The sequence below is a fragment of the Ailuropoda melanoleuca genome, chromosome 16 (assembly GCF_002007445.2).
Source record: "Ailuropoda melanoleuca isolate Jingjing chromosome 16, ASM200744v2, whole genome shotgun sequence".
Classification (NCBI taxonomy): domain Eukaryota; kingdom Metazoa; phylum Chordata; class Mammalia; order Carnivora; family Ursidae; genus Ailuropoda; species Ailuropoda melanoleuca.
The window spans coordinates 43,977,928-44,000,732 of record NC_048233.1 but is presented as its reverse complement, the minus strand read 5'-3'; the positions used below and the strand labels follow the sequence as shown (position 1 = coordinate 44,000,732).

Sequence of the window (22,805 nt, the reverse complement as noted above, 5' to 3'; positions counted from 1 at the left end):
TGGGGATGAGCTCTGGGCAATGGGGGTGGGGGGGCCACACCACTGGGGGTACAGTGAGGTCCCGGAAGCCCAGGGTGTCCGGGAAAGGGGGACACAACTACAGGCAGAGGGAGGCTGAGCGGGGGCAAGCCTCACCGTTCCACGAAGATCCCAGCCTGCACCGCGTGCACAATGCTCCGGAACTTGGGCTTCTCCTCTGCGCGGCGGCCTTTGGCCCGGGCCTGCTGGGTGAAGGTGGAGGCCAGCCAGTCCCGCACCTCCGAAGGCACGGCATCTGACCGCAGCTCCTGCAGCTCGTCCTCCGTGTCCAAGATTTGCCTGAAGCCCCAGAAGGGGAGTCACAGAAGAAAGACAGCAGGTGCTTCCACAGCCTAGGGCCCCCGGGCCCAGCCACGCCCCACGGCTCAGCACCGCGCAGGCCAGGTCTCTCTCTTCTCTCACCCTCCCCTTCCTTTCTCGCACTACGTTTGGTTTTGGTTTTTGGTTTTTCTGTCTCTCTGATGCCTCCATAATGAAAGAGGCCACCATGTGAGGTCGTGGGCATCCCAACTCCGGAAGCGCTCACGCAGAAAATGGAATAGATACCACCTGGCAGGGAGGCTGAGACCCGCAGCACCGCCCAACGGAAACAAGACGCAAGCCATGTGGAAGTAACGTGAAACTGGGGAGTAGCCACATTTAAAAAGTAAAAAGAAATGGGCGAAATTCATTTTAATATTAAGTTTTCTTTAACCAGATACACCCAAAATCATATCATTTCGATGAGAAGTCAATACAAAATATAGAGAGAGATTTCCCATTCCTTTTTCTCAGTCTTTGAAATCCAGCGTGCGCGTTACGCACCCATCCATGTCTCGGGTCATACTCGGGCTCAACGGCCACATGTGACCAGTGGCTCCGTGCTGGGCCGCACAGGCCTGGAGGGATTCTGCACTGGTGAGAAGGTTAGGACTACATGAGCGTTCTGGTCCCTTCCAGCTCTGAAAAGTCTTCTCTCTTGATGCCTGTGTTTGTCTCTGTCTCTGCAACTCCTTATCTGTTCCTCCACCCCTTTGTCTCTGTGGTATTTCCAGCTACAGCTCTCCCTCCCTGCTTTGGCCCTGTCTCGGGGCTCTGTCTCCAGCCTCCTGTGTCACCCCCGCCCCCATCACCGTGTCTGCCCGCGTCTTCTGCGAGGTCTCTCACCGAGTCTCGTCTATGTAGACGGCCTCCAGCAGAGAAGCCGTGTACTCCAGGTTTTTCTTCAGCTCCTCGATGTTTACTTCCCCGTTCTCCAGCTGCTTCACCATGTAGCGCAACCTGTGGGGGTGGGCACAGACGCCCTGCTCAGGCGCTGCTGTCCTGTCTCGAGAGCAGGACCCCCTCTGATGAGGGGTCTCAGTCTTCCACAAATCGGCACTCTCTCCGACAGGAAGACGGATCGCACCTAGTGTGTTTCATCCCGGGCTCTTGCCACCGCCCGTCCTGTATTAAGTGTATCTACCCCCTAAGTTTAATCCCAGGCTTTTTTCTGACCCCACCATCCCCACCCACCTCTTGACCCCCCCAAACACACACCTCCCTTCAGTCAGTTTCCTGAAAACTCTCATTTAGACTTCCCGGGCCAGCAGAAGGAGGCAGGTACAAGCACCCAGGCTGGTGTTCTGGGGACTATCTGTTTCATAGCCTGACATTGCCAATTTCCCCCAGCAGAGTGAGCTGTGGGTCAACAGCAATCAGGAGAGCCCCAAGATGCTTCTGGTACATCCATTGGTCATGGCAGGGGCGGGGGACAGGGGGCGGTACATGTCCACGGCCTCTCTGTCCCTGGCAGGGATGGTGAAGACACAGAACAAAGGCCAATCTGAATGCTCTCGCCTGGCCTCACTCTATTCAGGCAGAGCTAATGGATTATGATTCCAGAATCCATCAACCAGGACAAAGCAGGATTAACCCCTGCCTGCCGGATGCTGTGCCCGAGAGAACCTCTGGCAGTGTGTGCCTGTACCCATCCCCCACCTCTGCCCCATGACCAGCTTCCCCCAGAGCCAAAGTGCTGGGGGTGGGGCCAGGGGTCTCACTTACTGGATGCTCTGCCTGAGAGGATGGTCCCTCATCTTTTGCACTCATGAACGCTGGGGGTCAGTGATGAGGTGGGAGACTTCTTAGAAGTCTGCAGAGTCCGGCCCAGGCAGCCACAAAGCAGAAAAAACTCAATCTTGACTTTAGATGGTGATTTTAAAGAAAGCAATTAAACGTTCCCCTCTCGCTCTTTCCCCCAGCCCTGCGTTGCCCCACCTAACACCCAGGTGGGGGTAAAGTGCTGGCCATGACAACTCCCCACCAAGAGGGGCTTCAGAAACCCAAGGTCACCCTATGAGTCAGGGAGGAAAAAAGAATGAGTCAGGGACCAGAGGCTGAAATTAGCATCAATTCCCAGGGATGCTGGGGAAGGAGAACAATGGCACTCCTGAACAGAAGCAGCTCCAGAATCCTGGGGTCTCAGCAGCTTTGGAATGGGGGTGCCAGAAAGAGCCAGCCCCAGGAAGGGTCGAGGCCAACTCTCACCTCAGGGGCCAGCAGTCCTGCCCAAACAGTCTGAATGCAAACGGGGCAGAAGGGCAAGGGGGGAAATGGAAGGAAAGCAGTTAAGGGGGACCCTGCAGCCTCCTCCGTGGGTGATCTTCAAACCCCACTTCTGGCCTTCCCACTTCTGGCATCGGCTGCACGTGCAAACGGCAGCTGTTCAACAAGAAAGAAGCCGGCTTCAGTAAAGCTCTGCCCCATCGAGGGGTTCATTAGGGAGGTGGAATAGACGCTAGACAACATAAAAGGCTTTCCATCCAATGAGCTGGGAAGGGGGACCGAACCAGCATCTCCCAGAGCACTGACCCAGAGGTCGCAGAACAAAGAAGTTCACTCCACCTTTGGGGCCCAGGCAAAAACCAGGGCTTCCCTCTCCTGGTCGGTCTCCGTGGCCAGGGACCCTCGGATCTAGGGGACACACAACCCAAAAAGAAAGAAAAGCCTCTGGTCCCATCTCTCTCCCAGATGCCTACCACAGGCCTCATCTTCCACGTTGGTCAGCCCTTTATAAAACCCAACCCAAACTCGCCAGCTCTTCTGCAGTCTCTCCCGACCCACATCTTGAAACACACATCCCAGCACAGGCTCCCAAAGTGAACAGCCAAGCCCACGGTGTTCATTTGCATGTATTCGCATAATCGTTAACAATGCTGCCAGCTGTACATTTTTAAAAGCGATTTCTCCTACAGTTGTCTCAGATTATCCTCACAATGGGCCTAGAGGGAGGGAGGGAGTTGGGAAGAAATTGCCACCCCTGTTTCCAGTGCAGAAACCAAGGCTTTGGCCACAGTTCTCAGGGGCAAAATCCTGGATTCAGAGGTATCCTGGCCCTGAGCCCTTGGGCAAGTCACTAATTCTCAATCAGTATCTCTCAAAAGGTGGCCTGTAGACCACTGGCGTCAGAATTACTTGGGATAGGGACGCCTGGGTGGCTCAGTGGGTTAAGCGTCTGCCTTCGGCTCAGGTCCTGGGATGGAGTCCCGCATCAGGCTCCTTGCTTGGCAGGGAGCCTGCTTCTCCCTCTGCCGGACACTTCCCCGCTTGGGCTCTGTCTCTGTTTCTCTCTCTCTCTGACAAATAAACAAATAAAACCTTAAAAAAAAAAAAAAGAAGAAGAAGAATTCCTTGGGATACCTGTGAAAAACTAAGATTCCAGGACTTGCTGCTCCCCTACTGAACCAGAATGTGTAAGGGTATGATCCAAGGATCCGCAAACACGTTTATCAAACACCCAGGATGATTCTCATGCACACGGAACTTTGAGAACCTTTCTTTTAGAGCCTCTGTTCCTGCCTCTGTACGACAGTGCAGATGATGATAAACCACAGGTGAAGGGCTGTTAATAAGAATTATTATTTATTTTATAATTTATTTTATAAGTGAAATAATGTATGCAAAAGACCTGACACATACAATGGGGCTCTCTAAACGTGATGTGAATTGGAATGAACTGACCAGCATCACGCGGGCCCCACCCAGCTCATACCTTGTGGCCTTCAAACCAAAAAGCGCCTGCCTTCTCCATCCCGAGTCCAGGTGGAGAAGAGGGCCTCTAGTTTGCATGGAGGCTGGTGATTGGGAAGCCCCGTAACAGAGAAAATGAGACAATGAAAATGGCCATGATCTCTCCTTCACAATGACAAACCTCATTTGGACCACACAACCACCTGAGGAGGGAGGTTAAGTGACTGGCCCAAGGTCACACAACTTGTCCATCTCAGTCAGGTGGGCAAGCCTACAACTCATACTGCTGGGGCCTAACTGTCCCCCGCACACCAAAGGTGTTGGGCAGAAGGGGCTCAATCCTGTAATTCGCTTGCAGAGACGTTGGAGCTCATCCTGGCACAGCTCCTCAGTCGTTGTCTCCCCCAGGAAGTGCTGGTGTCTGCCGGCCCACAGGAGACCGTGAGCATCTTAATGGGACCGACTTGTTTAGCCTGCTGCTCTACCCAGAGCACACAGCATGTGCTCAGCGAATGTCCATTAAATGAAAGGGAGGGGCGCCTGCGGGCTCAGTCAGTTACCCATCTGCCTTCTGCTCAGGTCAGGGTCCCAGAGTCCTGGGATTGAGCCCCCCCATCGGGCTCCCTGCTCAGCGGGGAGCCTGCTTCTTCCTCTGCCCCTCCTCCTGCTCTTGCTCTCTGTCTCTCACAAACTTTCTCTCAATGAATAAAATCTAAATAAATAAATAAAAGGGAGAGGGGAGAGATCAGTCAGGTGGGGGGCTATCTGCCAGAGCTCACAATGGGGATCTCTGGGGCAGGGTTTCTGAAACTACCGGAGAGCCTTGGAGAAGAATGAGGCTGTGGCTGGCCTTCCGCACAGCCTTCCCTCCAAGTTCCTCCTGCCCCCACCTCTCGGCCCCACTCTTTTACAGCTCCTGTTGAAATCTGAAGCAAACATGATCCAGACACCAGAAGGAGTGGGGAGGGAGAGGAAGATTACAGAAGAAATTTGATAAATGGGGAGTCCAAGAAGGGGACCTGGACTCGGGCAGCTGGAAGGCTCCAGGTGCTGAACGTCACCCTCCTGAAGTCCTCTCACTCCCCCACAGCCCCTCCAGCCCAGCAGTGGCCTCTCTGGTTCTAAAGTCCTTCAGAGTTAGGATCTCCCCAGACCCACCCACAGTCCTGCCCTCGGCATTCTTCTGCAGGAAGTCCTACTTCCCCGCCCATGGACAGGTCCTCGTCCAGGCCTAAGGAAAACTGGAAGCTTCTGCAACAACCCTTCCATCTCCACCACGAGCCCTGTTTCACCACACCCACTTCTTTCTCCTTTACCCTCGGCACCCGAGAAAAGCCTCAGACCCTGACCCCTGGAAAGCACCAGTCTCTCCCAGCTCTAGGCAGCCCCTTGAAAGGGAAGGCTCAGGGTAGTAATAATCCCAACACCCCAGAAGAGTTCAGCTTCCCCACCAGTTCATTTCTTTGGGCCATCATGGCTGATGATCTAGCAGTTTCCAAAGTCCCCCGTACTGCTTCCAGCACCCACACTCCCGGGACAGGGCAGCCTCAAGCCAAAGGGCTAGGAGTTGGAAGAAGAATCTGATTTGCCTTTGGGGTTTTAAGATCAGACGAAATTTCAGAGGAATGTGAGGTCCTAAGGATGCTGGGGTGAGGAAGGAGAGAAAGGGGGAATCACGGCTAAGTCACCTGCCACAGGCAAGAGGAAGCAATACAAAGGAAAGGGAGATGGGAATGGGAGGAGAATAAGAGGAAGGGCAAGACAGACGGGTAAAAGGTGGAAAAGTGGACACGCATGTGGACACAACATATGGGGACTGTCAAGTCTTGATCCCTCCCCCCACCAGACTACTAGTGGTGACCACAGCCACCTGTCCTCCCCTCCCCTCTCCCTTCCTCGGCCCTGGTGCCTACCTGAGGATGGGGCCCTGGAGGTGGCTTCTCTGCACGGGAACAGGGTTTGCCATGGGAATCAGAGTGTCCTGCTTCCGAGTATGAAAATGCTGCCCCTGGGGCCCCCAGGGCCCCCGAGGGGAATGACTCCCTCTTGGGCCCAACTTCCTCCTCCAGGTCTCAGCAGAACGGAGCTACTGACCAGAAAGAACTCTGAGGAGGGGAACAGGAGGGGCCTGGCTGGAGGAAGAGGGGAGTGATGAGACAGAGAGGCAGCCCACAGCAACTGGGTAAGAGGCCACGGGAAAAGTTTCACATCTGAATCAGACGGAAAACAAGAATCTGTTCTCAGAAGAATCCCAGAAAGGACAGAAATAGCACAGTCCAGCCCCTTGCTCTGAGGAGGTGGGGCTCCTCTTTGGGGAGAAGGGGTTAGCAGAAGGCTTAAGGGTGCAGGGACAGGGACCCACCCTGAACCTGTTGTGGAGAGGCGGTCTGCCCTGGGAGGGGAAGGGGCCCTGCGAGAGCCCCCTGGAGGGGCTAAGGCGGATTGGGCTCCCTTCCACAGTCTTCTTCCGGGGCCATTTTCCAAAGTGAGCTTTAGCCCCCCTGAAAGGACAGAGGCAAGACAGGAAAAGGACCAGAAACTACAGGGGAGGGGCTCACTGAAGCTGGGGTTCAGGGGATCCTCACCCAGAGACCCGCTCAACGGGGAGGGAAAGCCCCACCCAAGCAGTGGAAGACTCGCTCCCAGGGACCAAGAGGTCGGGGAAGTTACTTTCCCACTCCCAGCCCCGTTTTCCCACCTGGAAAACGAGCACTGGGGGGTCACTGGGAATTAACTGGGGAGAGGCCAATCCAGCCCAGAGGAGGAAAACTGATGGGCCGGCCCGGGGCGGGCCTGGGGACCACGAAGGTCCCCCTCTTCCGCCTCCGGGCTTTGCCCTCGCCCAGGTCGGGGGGCAGAAGCCGGCCTCTGCGGCGCGAGGTGGACGTGCGCACACAGCCCCAGCCCGCCTCCGGATTGGCTGTGCGATGACGTCACCAACACCAGCGCGCCGGGGCCGCGATTGGTCAGCTGAGGGGCTGGGCGGGGCTACGGAGGAGGCCGGGGGGAAGGCGGGCGCGTCCAGGGGGAGCTCCGCGCCGCTGCCTTCTCCCGCCTGAGGGTCCAGGGCTGGGGATGACGTGGAGATGAGGAAGGGGACGCGCGGGGATGAGACGACAGGAGCAGGAAAAGGGAAGAAACAGGCCCGGAGCCAGGATTGTGCGACAGGAAGTCTTCCTCCCCACCTCTGTCCCCCCAGAGCAGAGAGGGATTTAAAAAGCTTGTCACCGTGCCAAAGCCTTGAAGGATTACAAACAAACGAAGTTTGGGGACCTGCTGTTTCTCAGCTTCGCTGGGCACTGGGACAAGTGGAAGTGGGGTTCAACAGCAACGAGAGGGAGGAAGTGTAACATCTACAAGTCGTTTTCTAGTGAGCTGGTAGCCATGAAGCAGGGCTGCTGCGGATTCTGGAAGAAAGGAAGCCCTCCCTCTCTGTGTCCATCTCATTCTCTCTGAGCTCCTAACACACACACACACACACACACACACACGCTGGTTCGTGTTTTAGAAAAAAAGAACTAGAGCCTGAGTCACACACCCAGGACTGAACCCAGAGGATGAGGGACAAGTCATTGGCCTGTTCCGTGGCCAGGCCTGCTTGCAGGAACAGGGATAGGGTAGGAGTGGAGGAAGGTGGTGGCCGGCTGCATACAGCCTGAAACACCCCCAAACACCGAGCCTGGGCAGCTCCCCTCCCTCACCTGATGCCAGGCCCTCACCCCAGGCCCTGCCACCTCAAGCAGGCACTCACCTCAACCCTCCTACCAAACTGCGGAGATTTCTTAGACCAGAAAGCGTTGTGCAGGGGCACCTGGGTGGCACAGCGGTTAAGCGTCTGCCTTCGGCTCAGGGCGTGATCCCGGCGTTGTGGGATCGAGCCCCACATCAGGCTCCTCTGCTNGGTGGAGATTTCTTAGACTAGAAAGCGTTGTGCATCCCTCTGCTCTCTTGCCCAATAGAACCAAAAGCTGGTCGGACAAATGACTGCTTACCACCTCAGCCTACACACCTGCTTCGTCGTCCCAGCGTGCGTCCCACACCTGCTCGTCCCCGCCTGTTGTTATTATTATTATTATTATTATTATTATTATTATTAACTGTTCCTAATAAGAAAGGATATTGGCCAACCACCAGCCCTTCCTGGGGAAAACAGTTTCACACGTATCCACTCACCCATGCAAATACACACACACCACACCTCTATCCGAGCTAGGGAGTCTTCCCTGGGTGGGAGGCAGGGCATAGATATGACGACCCAGCAGAGTGCAGCATGGATTTTCCTTTAGTCTTTAACTTTTGTTTAAAAGTACCAAGGAGCATAACCATAAAGCCTCCCTCCCAGGCCCATTCCCAGCATTCCCCAGCTGCCCTGAAGAATAGGAGTTGGGATAGGGGATGAAAAAAAGGAAAGGAAACCCTGCCTCTTGTCAGAGAAGAGAAGGGGTGGGGATGGGGGAGCAGGTGAGAGTGGGGGTGGAGGTGGGGGGTGTTGGGGAAGGGATTAACCTGCAAGGCTCCAAAATCTCAGAAATTGAAAGAACCAAAGAAATCAACTAACTCCCAATGAAAAGAGGACATGAATTAAAATCAGGAGACTTTTGCCTAGACTTTATCGCTATGTGTGACCTCGGGCAGGATACTCTGAGGTCATTCCCTTGTCTATAAAATGGGTAAGTAATATGTGCTTCACAGAATTCACTCAAGGATCAAATGAGATCACATGGGAGCACCTTGGGGACTATAAAGTGTTGCATGATTGCAACAGATCATTCCTCGGCCCAACCCTTTATTTAGTTTGTTCAGCAAATGTTCGGTTAGAGTCCTCCATGAACAAAGTCTCGTATGCCCACCCTTATACCCAGGACCTCTGGTGTGGAAAAGCCCTAGGCACCCTGCCACCACCACTCCAGATGTCCAGGGCTTCTCCCTGGCCCCTTGTTGCACAGAGGCCATGAGGCAGTGGAAGAAGAAACGGGACTGTGCACAGCATGGAGCTCCAGAAACCAACAACAACCAGCTCTCCACCTTACCCAGGCACCGCACTCCCCTCACGCCCCTGGCTTCCCATTGCTGTACAAGCAGCCTCAGTGCTGGCAGCTGGCTGGGCACAGTGGCGGGGGTGGCTCTGGAGATAAAAATAGCCCCCCTGGTGGCAGAGCTGGGGTGCCGTCCTGGGGGGCGGCAGGCCCCGGGTTGACATGGCAGCGGTAGTAAGAGATCTCTAGGCACTGGACCGAGGAACTGGGTGGAGGGACAGTGGTGGAGGGTGGGGGGTAGTGTGGGAAGAACAGAAACCAAGAGAGCAGAGGGGAGGGGGAGAGGGCAGGAGGAACTAGGGGGTTGGAGAGGGAAAGAAGAGAGATTTGAAGGGTGCTGAAGAGGGTCTGGGAAACGTTGCCGCCGAGGCGGAGGACTTGGCTTCCACCCATGCTGTGTCTGAAGGCAAGTCCCCTCTGCCTCCTGACCAGAAGCTGCTTCTAACAGGTGTTCCCAGCGACAGCACGGCACAGCTCCGATCACGTGAGGAAGAGGGTAATCTAAAGAGCTTGCGCCCTAGCCCAGACTAAAAAGACCCCAGATATCCCGGCTCCTAGCCCAGCACACAACTGAGTCACCTCTCCCTCAGCCTCAGATTGCAGCCCTTAAGAGAAGGGGGAACTGGGAGAGGTGGGCAAGAAAGTCCAAGGAAGGCTAAGGAGAGAGGAGGCTCCCAGGACCCAGGCCAGAAGAACTCTCTCTCTGGTTCGCTGTCCACCCCTTTTCTCCCTCCCTGCACTGTTTAATTCTGCTCATTAACCACCTCCACATGGACCACCCCCCCAGACCTCCAGACCACATCCCAGCAGCTGTTCCAGCAGATGCCCTGTGTCCAGGGGGCCTAGCAGATGTTGAAGGCGGCCTGGGATGGGAAAGGGAGCTGGAAGCTTAGCAAGGGACTGACTGCAGGTGTGATGGGGGCAGTACAAGCGTGTGGAACAGTGCGACTGGGGTCTGGTCCCAGCCCTGCCCCCAAACCTTACCAACCACCTCTGGGCATCACTTTCCTCCTCTGCTACATTTTATGGTTCTCAGATTCAGTGCCTGGGTTGGAGGCACCAGGGAAATAGGACGCCTGGGTCTCAATTCCCTGGTTCAAGTTCATCCTTTCTGACTAGCTCACTGCTCCCCCAACTCATCCCTAACCTGATGCTTAAAGGAGGAGGGTGGCTTTCTTCTTTATCATAGGAAGGTCACATTCTAACCTCCGTGAACTTTCCAGGAAGTTCTCTCTCGTATCCATCTTTATTCCATCTTGCTGTAATCAAAACAATAGCAAATTTTCTTGGCATTTCAAAAAACAACAGAAAGGAGGAGGACAAGCAGGACAAAGAAGTCTTCGGGTGAATCTGGTATGGTCTGATCTATGATATTTCCTTAAGGCTGGAATTTCTAAAGCTCCTGCTTAGTAGACATACAGTCGGGGTTTAGGGAGCTCGGCAACACTGTTGGCAAGTGTGCTCACTCAGCCCAGGCCCCGGGAAGTTTCCAAACACGGTGGACATCGAGAACCAGGGGGATGGGGCCACATTAGATATGCCAGGGCTGACGAACAGGAGAGCGGGGAAGCCAAGGAATAGCAAGGAAAGGAGAAGCTTCTCTAGCCCCCAGGTCCTGCCTGCCAAAAAATCACGAAGCCCCCTGGAAGCCAAGCTCCCTTCCCAAAACTAAATGGTGCCAACACCAGCTGGCAGCCTAATCACGCCGCTGCAGCCACAATAATTATTTGCAAATCTGACTTCTCTTTGCAGCTGCAGAATCCACTCGCCCGGGGAACCTGGCTGTATCCAACGGCACCACCTGAGACCCCCCCCCCTTTCTAGTTCTTCTCCCAGCCCCACGCCCCCAGGCCTCTCCTTGGATCCGCCCTGCCCCTCCCCCACCAAGCCTGCTTCTCCACCACAGCCCCATCACAGCTCCCTCAGCGGCCCCCGCCAGGTCTGGGATGCTGAGGTACTACCCTAACCTGACGCTTCCTTTCCCCATCCGCACGGACGCCGCAGGAGCTGAGGGGGAGGGGCAGCTGCAGGGTGGGGGTGGGGGGCATTCGGGACAAAGGGCAAGAGCACCGGCATTAGGGACCTCCCCGCACCACCGAATGGACGACAACTCGCTTCCTCCTTTTCCCTTCTCAGGAGCCCCCCTTCCCCCTCTGCTCCCATCTTTGTCCCACTCAGTAACCCCAGGATGCTCTCCCAATTCCCGAGGACCATTAAGTCTTCCTCCCTTAGGGGACAATCTCATTATCTAACAACTTCCAGTCTCTGGGGGGGGGGACGGGGGCTCACCTGCACCCCACCTGCTGCCCTGATTTTGTCCCTTTTTCTCTGCTGCTGTCCTGAAGAGAGTTGGAAAATAGCTACTCAACTTCCGCACCTGAGAAAATCAGCCCCTGAGAGCCAAAGGCAATTACTTGGCTTCCTCCCCGGGGGAGCTGGGAGGATGAGGTCACTGAGAAGGCAAAAGAAAGGCCTTGCAGAATACAGCAGTTGAGGCTGGACTCCTAAGGCGGTCCCAAAGGGTGCCTGCAGCAGACTCACCCTGCACCACCACCACCCCAACACCTGGGGGTAGGGGAAGGAGGCCCCAGGAATGTCCTGGCTCCCGGCCAAGGTGAGAAAGGGGTAGGGGCATTGAAGGCCAGGGAAGCCCAGTCGAAAGGAATAGGGAGAGAGGAAGTGGGACAAGAGAGAAGAGCAAAATGCAGCCCAGCAGAGAGAGATGGGAACAAATGAGGAAAGGGACAGAAGGAAAGGACCAAGAGGAATCAAACAAGAGGAAAGCAGAGGGAGCAGAGAAGTTGGAAACAAATCCTCGATGATTCCTTTAAAGACTCAAAAGAGAGGAAGGATGTGTTTCAAGGTTCCCGGCTCCCCCATCCCAGTCAAATGGGAGTGGCCAAAAAGAGGGCAAAATAGGAAACAACCGCTCATGTCATTGCCTTCAGAAGCTCCCTAGACAGCAGGCAGGTGCAAAGGGGTCTAGACAAGTCCAGGCCCCTCCCCTCCTGGGTCTCTCACCTGGCCTTCCAGGACCAGTGCGCCCCAACCTACCTCACCCCCCTCCTGGCCAAAGTGACAAATGCAACCTTCCGCTTTAGAACTTCCTGTGTCGGGTCTTTCTAACTGGCCTCCTGGGGCTTCTAGGCAAACAAAGTGGTATTTGGGTTCTAAGGGACTTTAGAGATTCTCTAAAATCAGATGTGGCATATGTGATCACATCACCCCCAAGGCCTAGAAATGTAAGACGAACGCCAGAGGAGAATTTCTCCATTGCTCACAGAACTCACCAATGGCAGTCCCTGGGGCTGCCCACACCCACCAGGTCTTAGAACTACAATTGCTCTAACCACTGGGAAAAGAGATAATAGGAGTAAGTCCTTCTCTTTTCTTTTGACCTCAGTGACCCACATCCTTTGTAAGACAGCCCCACTCAGCCTTCTAGTCTCTAAGCTCAGACACCTGTCGCACCCCCTCCAGACAACCAGTCATCAACAAGACTCTTCGGAATCATGCCCCAGACACCAGGACTGAAACCTATTAAGTAACTCATATTCCTGCCTCTTGAATCTTTACCGTTCTCCCCATCCAAGCCGATGGTCTCCCATTCATTCCCATTCCTCCCACCTCTTCACACAGCAAGCTCTCCAATCCTGAAAGAACTCCAGACCTTATCATTTCAAAACCACTTTCATATGACTGATATCAAACGAGGAGCTGAGATTCAGAGAGACTCTGTGACTTCAAGATCATGCAGCTAGTAATTGTCAGCAAAGGGAACATGAACACAAACTCAAGTCTCCATCATTCCCTCAGCTCTTCCCCTCCCACCACCCTGCCACCCTCATCCCCCCCAACCACCTCTTCTGACCAGAGGCTTGTGAAATTCTTCCTTTGATCTAAATTGATGTCCCCTCTCCCTTCACCCTACTGCAAGCATTTTTTACCCTCAACTATTCAGAGATGCCCCATTCAAGACACAGCTGATGAAGGAAATGTAAAGACAGACGGAAAGCACGGATGGGAGAGGGGATACAAAACCCAGGGAGGAGAGATTCCCTCGGCCATGTTTGGAAATTAAAGAGGAAGTGCTGTTCCGTGGAGGAAGGCACAAAAACTTATCCCTGCCAAGGCCTGGGAGAAATGGTGCTCCTTTTTCTCCAGAGATCCAGGGAGCCACAGTTTATCTTGCCATCTTCACAGCAGCTCCACAGCCATATGCAGAAAAAGGGGAACCGCTGCACAACTTTCAAAACCAGTGAGAGCCACAGAAGATCAGTCCTGGGGCATACACAAAACGAGGACAAAAGGTGGGATAAACCAACCAGGGAGGCACCCAGTCCAGTCCCTCAGCTTCTTCCTCCTGCCCATTTGATCTCCCCAGGATTATAAAAAAAAATGTTGGTGTGGCACAAACACATACACAGGATCATACATACATATTATCCCATTACCTACACACACACACACACACACACATATTATCCCATTACCTACACACACACACACACACACACACACACACACACACTCTCACATACATCACCTCATTCATACAGAGGCCAACCTCAGGCATTCAGGTAACTGCAAACCTTCCCAACATATTTATTGTCACACATGCCATTTATAAACCTGAAAACAAAGAGACATCATCACGGAGCTCTGACTCCACAAGCTGTCCCCCGCCCGCAACCCAACCCTCACCCAGACACATATGTATACACGTCAGGCATTCACGATTTCCTCCTGATACATCTCATTCACATGTCCAAATAACGTTTCCATAGCCTCTCTGTAACTCCTTCAGTTCCAGGCTCTGTCCTGAGGCCCTCAAACCCCACACGTTTTAAAAATCGCCCTCTCAAAAAACAACACCACCTCCCTTTCTTCCACCCCCATTTCCTGCTACCCCCCCTCCGCCCACGCACAGGAGCACACACACCACAGAATCAGAGACAGAACGGGGCTCCATGACATATACACAGATACTCGTTAATTCATTTGTTCATTCCTTTATTTAACAGCATTTCTTGAGTGCCTGTTATGTTTCAGGTACCACACTAGACTCGGATGAAACAAATGAGCGAAAAGAAACCCCAGCTGGGTCCTTGCTGCGGCTCAGCTGTAATGACCTTGAACCACAGCTTAGGACATAGAGCCTAGACCTTGGGAGACCTGAGGCCCAGGTGAAGAAAGGAGAAGAGAAAGGGATTGTGTTTATACTATCCCAAAGGAAAAGGGAAGCTCCAGGAGAAACTGGGGCAGAGGGAAGAAAGTGATGTTTGTACTATCCTGGGACAAAGACAAAGAATTTGCTTCTATGCTTTTCTTGGGTGTGTGTAGGCCCGCCCCCACCAAAAGAAAAGATTAGACAGAAACCAAAGTGGCAGAGTTTTGTCACTTGGATGGCTGTAGCAAAATGAGGCACAGGAACTCTCTACTCCACTTGATGGATTTGAACCAGATTATCAACCCCATAGAAGCAGGGCCTGTGTCTACTTTGTCCACGACCATACCCCAGCCTCCAGCACATCACCTGACCCTCAGGAGGCACTCAACGAAGCGTTGTTGAATGGATGAATAAGCTAAGGACGGCACACCAATCTCCACTCACCGATTTTCTTGACTCACGAAAGACACAGAAAATCTCCCCTTGCTCCTGAACCTCCCCTATACTCCTCAAGGCCCTCGGGTCTCCGAGAAGGGTAGGCAGTCCGGTCAAATCCTTCATCTTAGGGTCAGAAATCCTCATCCTGCCCAACCCATCATCTCCAGACTCCCTATTCCGGCGTCTCTCATGCTCAGTTAGGAAAATCGTCCTGCTAGGTAGAGGCGAAATCCCATAGCTAGAGACTCTTCAGCTCATATGCTCCGGATTGGGAATTAATCTTTGGCAGAGTTCTACTGTGGGAAACAGGATTCCTGGGTGACCTTCCCAAGAAGAGATTGCCCTGCAACATTATATTAGTATGGGCTTTTTAGCCAGAGGCAAGAACACCAGACCGGGCTCCCTGAAGACAATCTAGACGACCTAGATGAGAAATTAAAAGGGTAGCGGGGGGCAGGCGGGTAGGGTATGGTGTGGGGGGGGGCAGGGGGATAGGATATGGTGTGGGGGGGATAGGATACGGTGTGTGGGGATCAAGGCATATCTGTCTATCTATCTTCATTTCTATTCAGTACACAGCCATGAGATAATCGTGTCCATCCCTCTGTTCCCACACTAGAGCCTCCCCGATATTCAAACAGGCCCAGACCCAGTAAGCCATTGAGATTGAGAATCTATTCCTGGTGATTAAGAATAGGGAAACAGGCCTTTTCTGGGTAAGTTATCACACGCAGCTAGCACTCTTAAGGACCAGACTGCTGAAGTAAGGGAAGACCGGAATAATTTCATCGATAAGATTAGTGACCCTTGTCCACCACGATCTCCTGCAAGGACAGCTCAGCTAATGCACTGTGCGGGGGCAGCTGCCTCTGCTCCCTTCTCTCCCTGGGTTTCAGCGGCTCCTCTGGGAATCCTCCTCTCTCGCCACTGAGCACTTCTCATACTAAAGGAAGAAACAGCAATTTGCTTCCAGGAAAGACTTTTGGTTAGAAAGGTATGGGAGACATTGAAACAGGTGAAACCTGCTTTCTCGCAGGGCCCACTCATTACCTGGAATGGAAGCAAGGAAAGTATATGATGGGGGGGGAAGCCATCCTGGGACACCTTGAATTCTCTCATTTATAGACCCTGAGCCCCCTTCTTTGCCTTTCCACCATTTCCTTACCTGCCACCCCCTCCCCCAGCTTAGTTACCATTAACAGAGCATCGTTTTCTATCAAGAATCACTCAGTGCTCCTCCCAGCAAAAATCAATTCAATCCGGTTTTCCATTTCTTCATCCCAGAACTCATTCCAAGGCTGCGCTTCAGAGAGCCCGGCAAATTGCATTGGCTAGAGGCAGCAGAGGACAGGAACTGAGAAGCACATTTGGATGCCAAGCCTTGTTGCCCACTGGGCCTCAGTTCTCCCTAAGGCCTCGCTAAGCAGCTAGAGTATAAATCAGACCCACCCACCCACTATCAAGGCGTTTTCTTATTACCACAGGTGAAGTATTTTAAAAACAAAACAATCACTAGCTCTATCCATCTCCTACACTAGGTCTCCCTCCACCGGAAGCCAGAAATGGAAAGCTTCAGTGCTCACCATTGAGGGTAACAGGGAGGAGCTGGGTTTCAGTCCATGGTTCCTGCATTGCCTCACTGAACACCTACAGCCTCTTTCCTGGGACCACTGGGAGTCATATCAGGGAGAGGGGCACCCTCCCTCGTTCTGATTAAGAATCAACAGACTGCGGAGGTTACCGGATGGTGGCTGACTGCTAGATGAATGTGCTGCATGGTTTGTCTTTGACCCACTCCTCTCCTGCTCTGAGGAAGAAAAAGAAAAGTTGCTTCCCTCCTCTGGGACTGGAGTATGGGACACGTGAGTCCTTCATTTCCCTATTCATCCAGCACCCCTCCCCATGACCTTCTCTTGCAACAACAAGAAAAGATGCCTATATGTGCTTGGAGATCCTTGGGAGACCAGACCCTACAGCAACAAAAAGGTTTTGACAGTTGCCTTGCCCCTGTCAATCAATCTTTCTTCAGCACCACCACCACCCCAGCTCCCAGGTAGGGGCTCCACCCCAACTCTTCCAGATCGCAGCTTTGTCTCCCAACATTACTGGGCACAGCGGGTTTCCCGGCCCCAAGAGTGATGAGCAGCTAAGGTATGGGGCGCCCCCCCTCCCCACCCCCTGAAAGATGCAGGAGGCAGAAACCACCAATCCCAACAGAGATACATATGACCCACAGGTTGGTACAAGTATCCTCGTGCACTAGACCTGCAGCTGTGTGCAATCACTCCACACACATCTGTGTGTCCCACGGACACTCATGCACACACATGTGATGTGCGTCTCACATCTGCACAACCCTGCACACGGATACGTGTGAGTCAGCCTGGCACCTCCTGAACGCTGCCGGTCTGCAGCCCTGCCACACCGCACATAACGTGCCGCCTCTCCAAGCTGCGTGTGTCACGGGGCGGGGAGGGGGGGTCCACACGCACCGGCACATCCTTAGCTTTGCAACTCCTAAACCCGCTCCAACCAGCCGGCTTGCTCCGCACATGCCTTGCACATGTGGCCTGGCCACGCGTGTCAGGGCAGCTTATTTCCTCGCACCTGCCAACGTGTGTGCCGGAGAGAATCCACCAGCCAGGCTCCGGCTACCCCCCCGCCGCCGCCCCAGGCTCCCTGAGATCCCTTCCCCCCGCTCCCGGCCGGGGACTCACAGAGACCGAAGCTTAATCCACATCTTCTTGCTGGGGGCTGACTTCAGCTCCAGGGGTGACGGGCAATCCGACTCCAGCATCTCGGGAGGGCTGCGGGGGGACAGCTCCATGCTCAGCCTCTGTCTGTGGAACGGAGGGAGGAGACGGCACCGCGGCTCAGCCTCAGCCCGCAGCCCGGAGCCCGCAGCCCCTCGCCGCCCGCCCCGGCCCCTTCCCACCTGCGGCTGGCGCGGTCCAGCCAGGCCGGTGTCTCTGGGCTCGGCCCAAGCTGGCAGCGCTGCAGTTGCTGCGGCTCCTGCTCTCGCGCTGTCCAGCCGAGCTCTGGCTCCCAGTCCGGGCTCTCCGCGCCGCCGCCGCCGCCGCGCGCTGCCGGGGCCGCCTCCCCTGCTCTCTCCTCCTCCCCCGGCCGGCCCCCTCCCTGCGCGCCCTCCCCTCTCGGCCTGCCGGCTCGTCTCTCACTCCTCGCGGCCCCTCCTCGCCTGCCGGGGGCGCACGCAGACGGCCGCGCCGAGGCCGGAGCGCACGCAGCGGGGCGCGCGGGACGAGCGGCGGCGTGTGGCCCGCGCGGGGGCTGCGAGCGCGTGTTTACACGGTGCCCGGCGCGGGCGGCCGCAGCGCTCCGTGTGGGCGGCGGGGCCGTCCCTGGGCTGCGTTCGGAGTTTCCGTGTGTGCGCGTGGGGCTTCGTGCGCCCACGCGTGCCGAGCCGCCTGTGCGCCGCGTGTGGGGAGGGAGGGGTCGGGGTGAGCCTGCCTGGGGGAGCTGGGCACTGTGGCGGCGGGAAACCGGCCGCCGTCGGAACCCAGTCCCGGACCGAACCCCCGCCTTGCGCTCCTGCCTTCGAGGGGCAAAGTTCGAGGGCTGCTCCGAGTTGCCGTGACTCGATGGTCCTGATAGGTCTCTGTAGCTGCGGCCTCCCCCCCCGCACCCCGTGCCTCTATCCATCCGCCTGGCCAGTGGGAGTTTAAAGCTTTCCGGACAGAATCCACCAGAGCAGGCGGGACCGCATCATCTCTGTACAGAACTCCGTTAGAACCAGGAAACCGTTCCTGGCGTCTCACCTCAGCCCCTCCTGCAGCGGGTCCTTCTTTCCTCTAAAAGAAATCTGATGGCTAAGGACCCAGCACAATACAGCGTAGCTGCTTAAAACGTTTGTAGAACGAGAGGCGCCTAGTAGGTTGGGCACCTGCCTTCGGCTCAGGTTATGATCCCTCCAGCCTGGGATGGAGCCCCCCGGTCCTGGGATCTAGCCCAGCCTCGTCAGGCTCCGGGCTGGGCAGGGAGTCTGCTTTTCCCTCTCCCTCTCCTTCTGCCCCTCCCCCTGCTTGTGTTTTCTCTCTCAAATAAATACATAAAATCTTTTTAAAAAAAATTTTGTAGAATTAATGAACTGAAATTCAAGACTTTGTAACAGGGCAAGCCTCTTCCATCCGGCTGAATCCTACCTAGGATTCTGGCAGGAAGCACCTCAGGATCCCTTCGAATTGTTCTCCTCCTTAATGACCGCCTACCTTAGCGCTGTGGGAAAATCCCATGTAAACAGAAAGTAGAGATATATTCACTAACTGCTGGATCCCAAACAGGCCACTAATCCAGAATCGCTGAATGTGAGTTTTAATTTCAAGGACTCCGGAGGTTGGAAGGAGGGATGGTCAGGACAAGGTATTTACTCCATTCTAAATATCGGGGTGAGGCTCCCTCCCCCCCGCAGGCAATGGAGGAGAAAAGAGTAGAAGTGAAGTGGCTGGGTGAAGACTTCCAGCATAAAAGAATTGCCTTGTAGGTAATTAGGTTAGGTCAGACCTTCAGACCTGGCAGGACAGAGAGGTATCAGCAGAACCAGCTCCTAGCAAGTACCCAGGCAGAAGGAGATGGCAGTCAGAGAAGGAGAAAAAGCAGAAAGAGTGTGGGACTCCCCGTCTCTGTCCATCTAGCTTCTGTGTCCATCTCCCTTTCCCCCTCCTCGTCTGCGGAAGAGTCCCAGCCAAGGCAAAGCGGCAGCCAAGACCCCAGTCAGACTCCTACACAATCCAGATCTCAAACTTGAGAGCAATCACCTTCCTAACAACTGAAAAAGAATGGGCTGGAAACTACAAAAGAATTGCAAATTAGGATCAGAGCTAAGGAGCTGCCCAAATTAGGTAGGTATTAAACAAAAGAGGTGGAAAAGAGGCGGGAGACGTACTTCCAGAGGGATCTCGACAGGTCTTGTCAACACAGTGGCATATCCCACCCTGATTTCCCAGGCCCCCAATTCCTAACCCATTTTAAGAAAAGGAAAATTCACCGAAACAAAACAAAACAAAAAGTTATTCATGAAAGATACTTTATAGTCCATCTAGTCTGACCCCCTCCATTTAACGAGTGGGAGAACTAAGCCCAGAAAAATGACGTGGTCCCCACAGAGAGCAAGCAACAAAGCCAGGGCCAAGCCTCCTAACCTTTTTCTTGTGCTTTTTCCATCCTGCGGCTTCCTTTCTCCTTCTTTAGTCACCAGTCCTGGTGTTTAACCTCAACCTCATCCTTGCGGCAATTTAATCCCACATCTGCCTTATCCTGCCCCACACGGATAAAAACCAGATATGTCTGCTCCATCCATAGGCTCAAAAGACCACGATTTTTCTCTCCCTGTCCCCTTGCCCCAACCCCCCCTTTTCCAGGCTGCTTCTGCCAGCCTCATTCCTCTCCTTTTGGCCTTCCAAACTGCCCCTGCCCCTTGGAGACCCTGCCTCTTCCCTCCCCTAACCCCACAATTCCTCCCAACAAGCTTTGAGTTTGATAGAGACCAAAAGTGATGCTTTGGCAGCGGTGACGGATGGCTGTGATGTGCCTCCTACGGGAATGCTATTTCAAGGGGCGGCCTCACAATCCTCTCCTTCCAAAGTGACAAGAGAAAAGCCTGCTGCTCCATCTCTCCAGAGCTGCAAACTCAGCTCGAGTTAACTTCTGCCTTCCTCAACCGCAACCTGGCCTGTGCGCCTGCTTCCTACTCAGGTGGGAGGGAGAGTACTTGACAACTCCCTGAGGTGTGGGGGCTGAGGGGGCTTCGTCATCGACTCTTTTGATGACAGGTACTCAGGAGGGGCAGGAGGCCCTGGGGGGGGGCTGGAAGAACACCCTCCCCCAACCTCGTGAGTGCGTTTCAGCCATGTGCCAGCTTCTTCTCCGTCAAACTTTGTTGGGGAAGAACTGAGAGGCACAAGGACCTACATGAGGGAAGTCTTAGCCCTAGCTAGGACCTCCTTCCCTCCCGGGCCCCAGGGCTCAAATCGAAGCCGTTCTAGTCCTCCCAGGTAAAGGGCCACCAGGTAAGATCCCCTGGGCCAGGCCCCAGCCCCACCTGCCCACTGAACTGAACATCCTCACGGGGAAGCAGCGTTTGTACTGCCCGAAGGAAAGGGAGCCCTTCTGCAAGCGTCTCAGCCCAGGCCTGGTGGGAGGGATGATTCCATCTCGTTGCCGCAAACGAGTTAATGGAGATTTTAATGAAAACACTACACTAATGAAAATGCTGAGGCTAGAACCTACTCTCTGCCTGCAAGACAAAACAACTGGAGCCAGAATTTCTCCCTGATAGTCATTCCTCACTTTCTTTTAAGGCCTGAATAAAACAAGCTGGGGGATCTGAGAGCCCTTTATCACTGACTGTGTCCCCCACTGTCAGGGGTCAGAGACCCTCCTGGTCAAGGAAGCATACTGCCGAAAATGCTGATGGGTCCTGTCACCGCATCTGTCCCCTCACCTCTAGACATTCACCTTTTGCTTCAGGTGCAATGAAGTGGGAGAGCGAGGTTCTTGTCTCATCTTGTCTCCCAGAATCAAAGAATGAATCTCCCCCCGACCGAGGAGAGTGAGTAAAGTGATGGAGTTCTATTGCGTGAGGATACAGAAAAAGCTCTCAGGAGAGGGGTCCTGACAGGGTTGCCACTGAGGGCTTTTAGGGTTGGTCTTTAATTGAAGGCTAACCAGGGAACTTAAATCCTTTTAACATCTCTACTGATAGCACCATTGAGTAAAGACTAGTGATAACACCTTCAATGGCTTACTTCCTTTTTAGGGTCTGGTAATTCTTTGTTGGTCACAGTAGTTGTTATAACAAGACCCCACCTCTGACACATAGGACAGGGTGGTCTGGTTTGTTCCCTTATCTCTGGCTTCTTTACACCTCCACATTTTGGGGATTTTTGTAAGCCTGATCCCTATCTCTCCCTACCTGGCCCCACCTGTCCCTTACTCAGTAAGGCCGCCATGCCCTCACCTTCTCCCATTTGCTCGTTCTAGAGTGTCTGGATTCTAACGACCGCGTCTTCCCAGATGAAGAGGCAGTCTGGTCAGGTAGAAAATGTCTAGGATTGATATCAGACTTGGGTGCCAGTTCTAGACGTACTGCTGAACATGTGACCTTCACTAAATCATTGAACCTCTCTGAACCTGTTTACTGCCCTAAAACAGGGAAGCCTTCCCTGGCTACCTTGCCGAATTGTCATAAAGGATGCGAGAGCACTTTGAAAAAGTATACATAATAGAGAAGTGTGTAATTACATGTGTGTAAAAAGATATTATGTCCAATGACAACATTTTAGAAAAGGAGAACAGATTTCTATTGCCAAGGGTTAGGGAACTGGAAGGGGAACGGGATGTGGTTGTAAAAAAAGCAACATGAGGGATCCTCATCGGTCTTGACCATGGTGGTGGCCGACGCACAAACCTACACCTGAAAAAGCTGTACGGGGCGCCTGGGTGGCTCGGTCGGTTAAGCGTCTGCCTTCGGCTCAGGTCATGCTCTCAGGGTCCTGGGATTGAGTCCCATAATCGAGCCCCGCAATCAAGCCCCTCATCAGGGTCCCTGCTCAACAGGGAGTCTCTTCTCCCTCTCCCTCTGCCCCTCCGTCCAGTCCACTCATGCTCTCTCTCTCTCACTCATTCTCTCTCAAATAAATAAATAAAATCTTTAAAAAGAGATAGAGAGAGAGAAAGCTGTATAGAACTAAACACACACAGAGGGATGAGTATAAGTAAAACTGGGAAAATCTAGATTAGATCATGAATTGTATCAAAGTCGATATCCTGGTTATGATAGTATGCTGTAGTTATGCAAGATGTTAACTATGGGAGAAACTGAAATGTAGATAAGATCTCTCTGTGTTCTTTTCTTTTTTTTTTTTTTTAGTTGAAGTATGGTTGACACACAATGTCTCTGTGTTATTTCTTATAAGTGCATGTGGATTAACTATCTCAATTAAAAAAAATTTTTTTAAGTAAGCTTTATGCCCAACGTAGGGCTTGAACTCACGACCTTGAGCTCAAGAGCCACATGCTCTACTGACTGAGCCAGCCAGGCGCTCCTCTCTCAGTAAAAATTTTAATTAAAAAAAGTATCATGTCGGGGCGCCTGGGTGGCACAGTCGTTAAGCGTC

The 22,805-nt window shown here is 53.7% G+C and overlaps 1 protein-coding gene across 5 annotated transcripts in view; it reads right to left on the bottom strand.

Annotated features, from left to right (window-relative positions):
• PDE1B (phosphodiesterase 1B) overlaps positions 1 to 22,241 on the bottom strand; it is a 32,120-nt gene extending 9,879 nt beyond the window's left edge. The window contains exons 1-4 of one of the 5 annotated variants that reach the window (XM_019804012.2): positions 17,609 to 22,241; positions 17,391 to 17,513; positions 1,186 to 1,299; positions 136 to 318 (exon numbers count right to left, since the gene is read on the bottom strand). In XM_019804012.2, the coding sequence (XP_019659571.2) occupies positions 136 to 318; positions 1,186 to 1,299; positions 17,391 to 17,513; positions 17,609 to 18,333 (1,145 nt within the window). In that variant the 5' untranslated portion in view covers positions 18,334 to 22,241. Of the gene's footprint in view, positions 1 to 135; positions 319 to 1,185; positions 1,300 to 1,557; positions 1,581 to 2,064; positions 2,203 to 5,942; positions 6,926 to 17,390; positions 17,514 to 17,608 lie in introns of those variants that run through there. The other 4 variants (XM_034646255.1, XM_019804013.2, XM_002923436.4 and 1 more) reach the window with 4 other exon arrangements.
• Between the last annotated feature and the right edge of the window lie 564 nt (positions 22,242 to 22,805).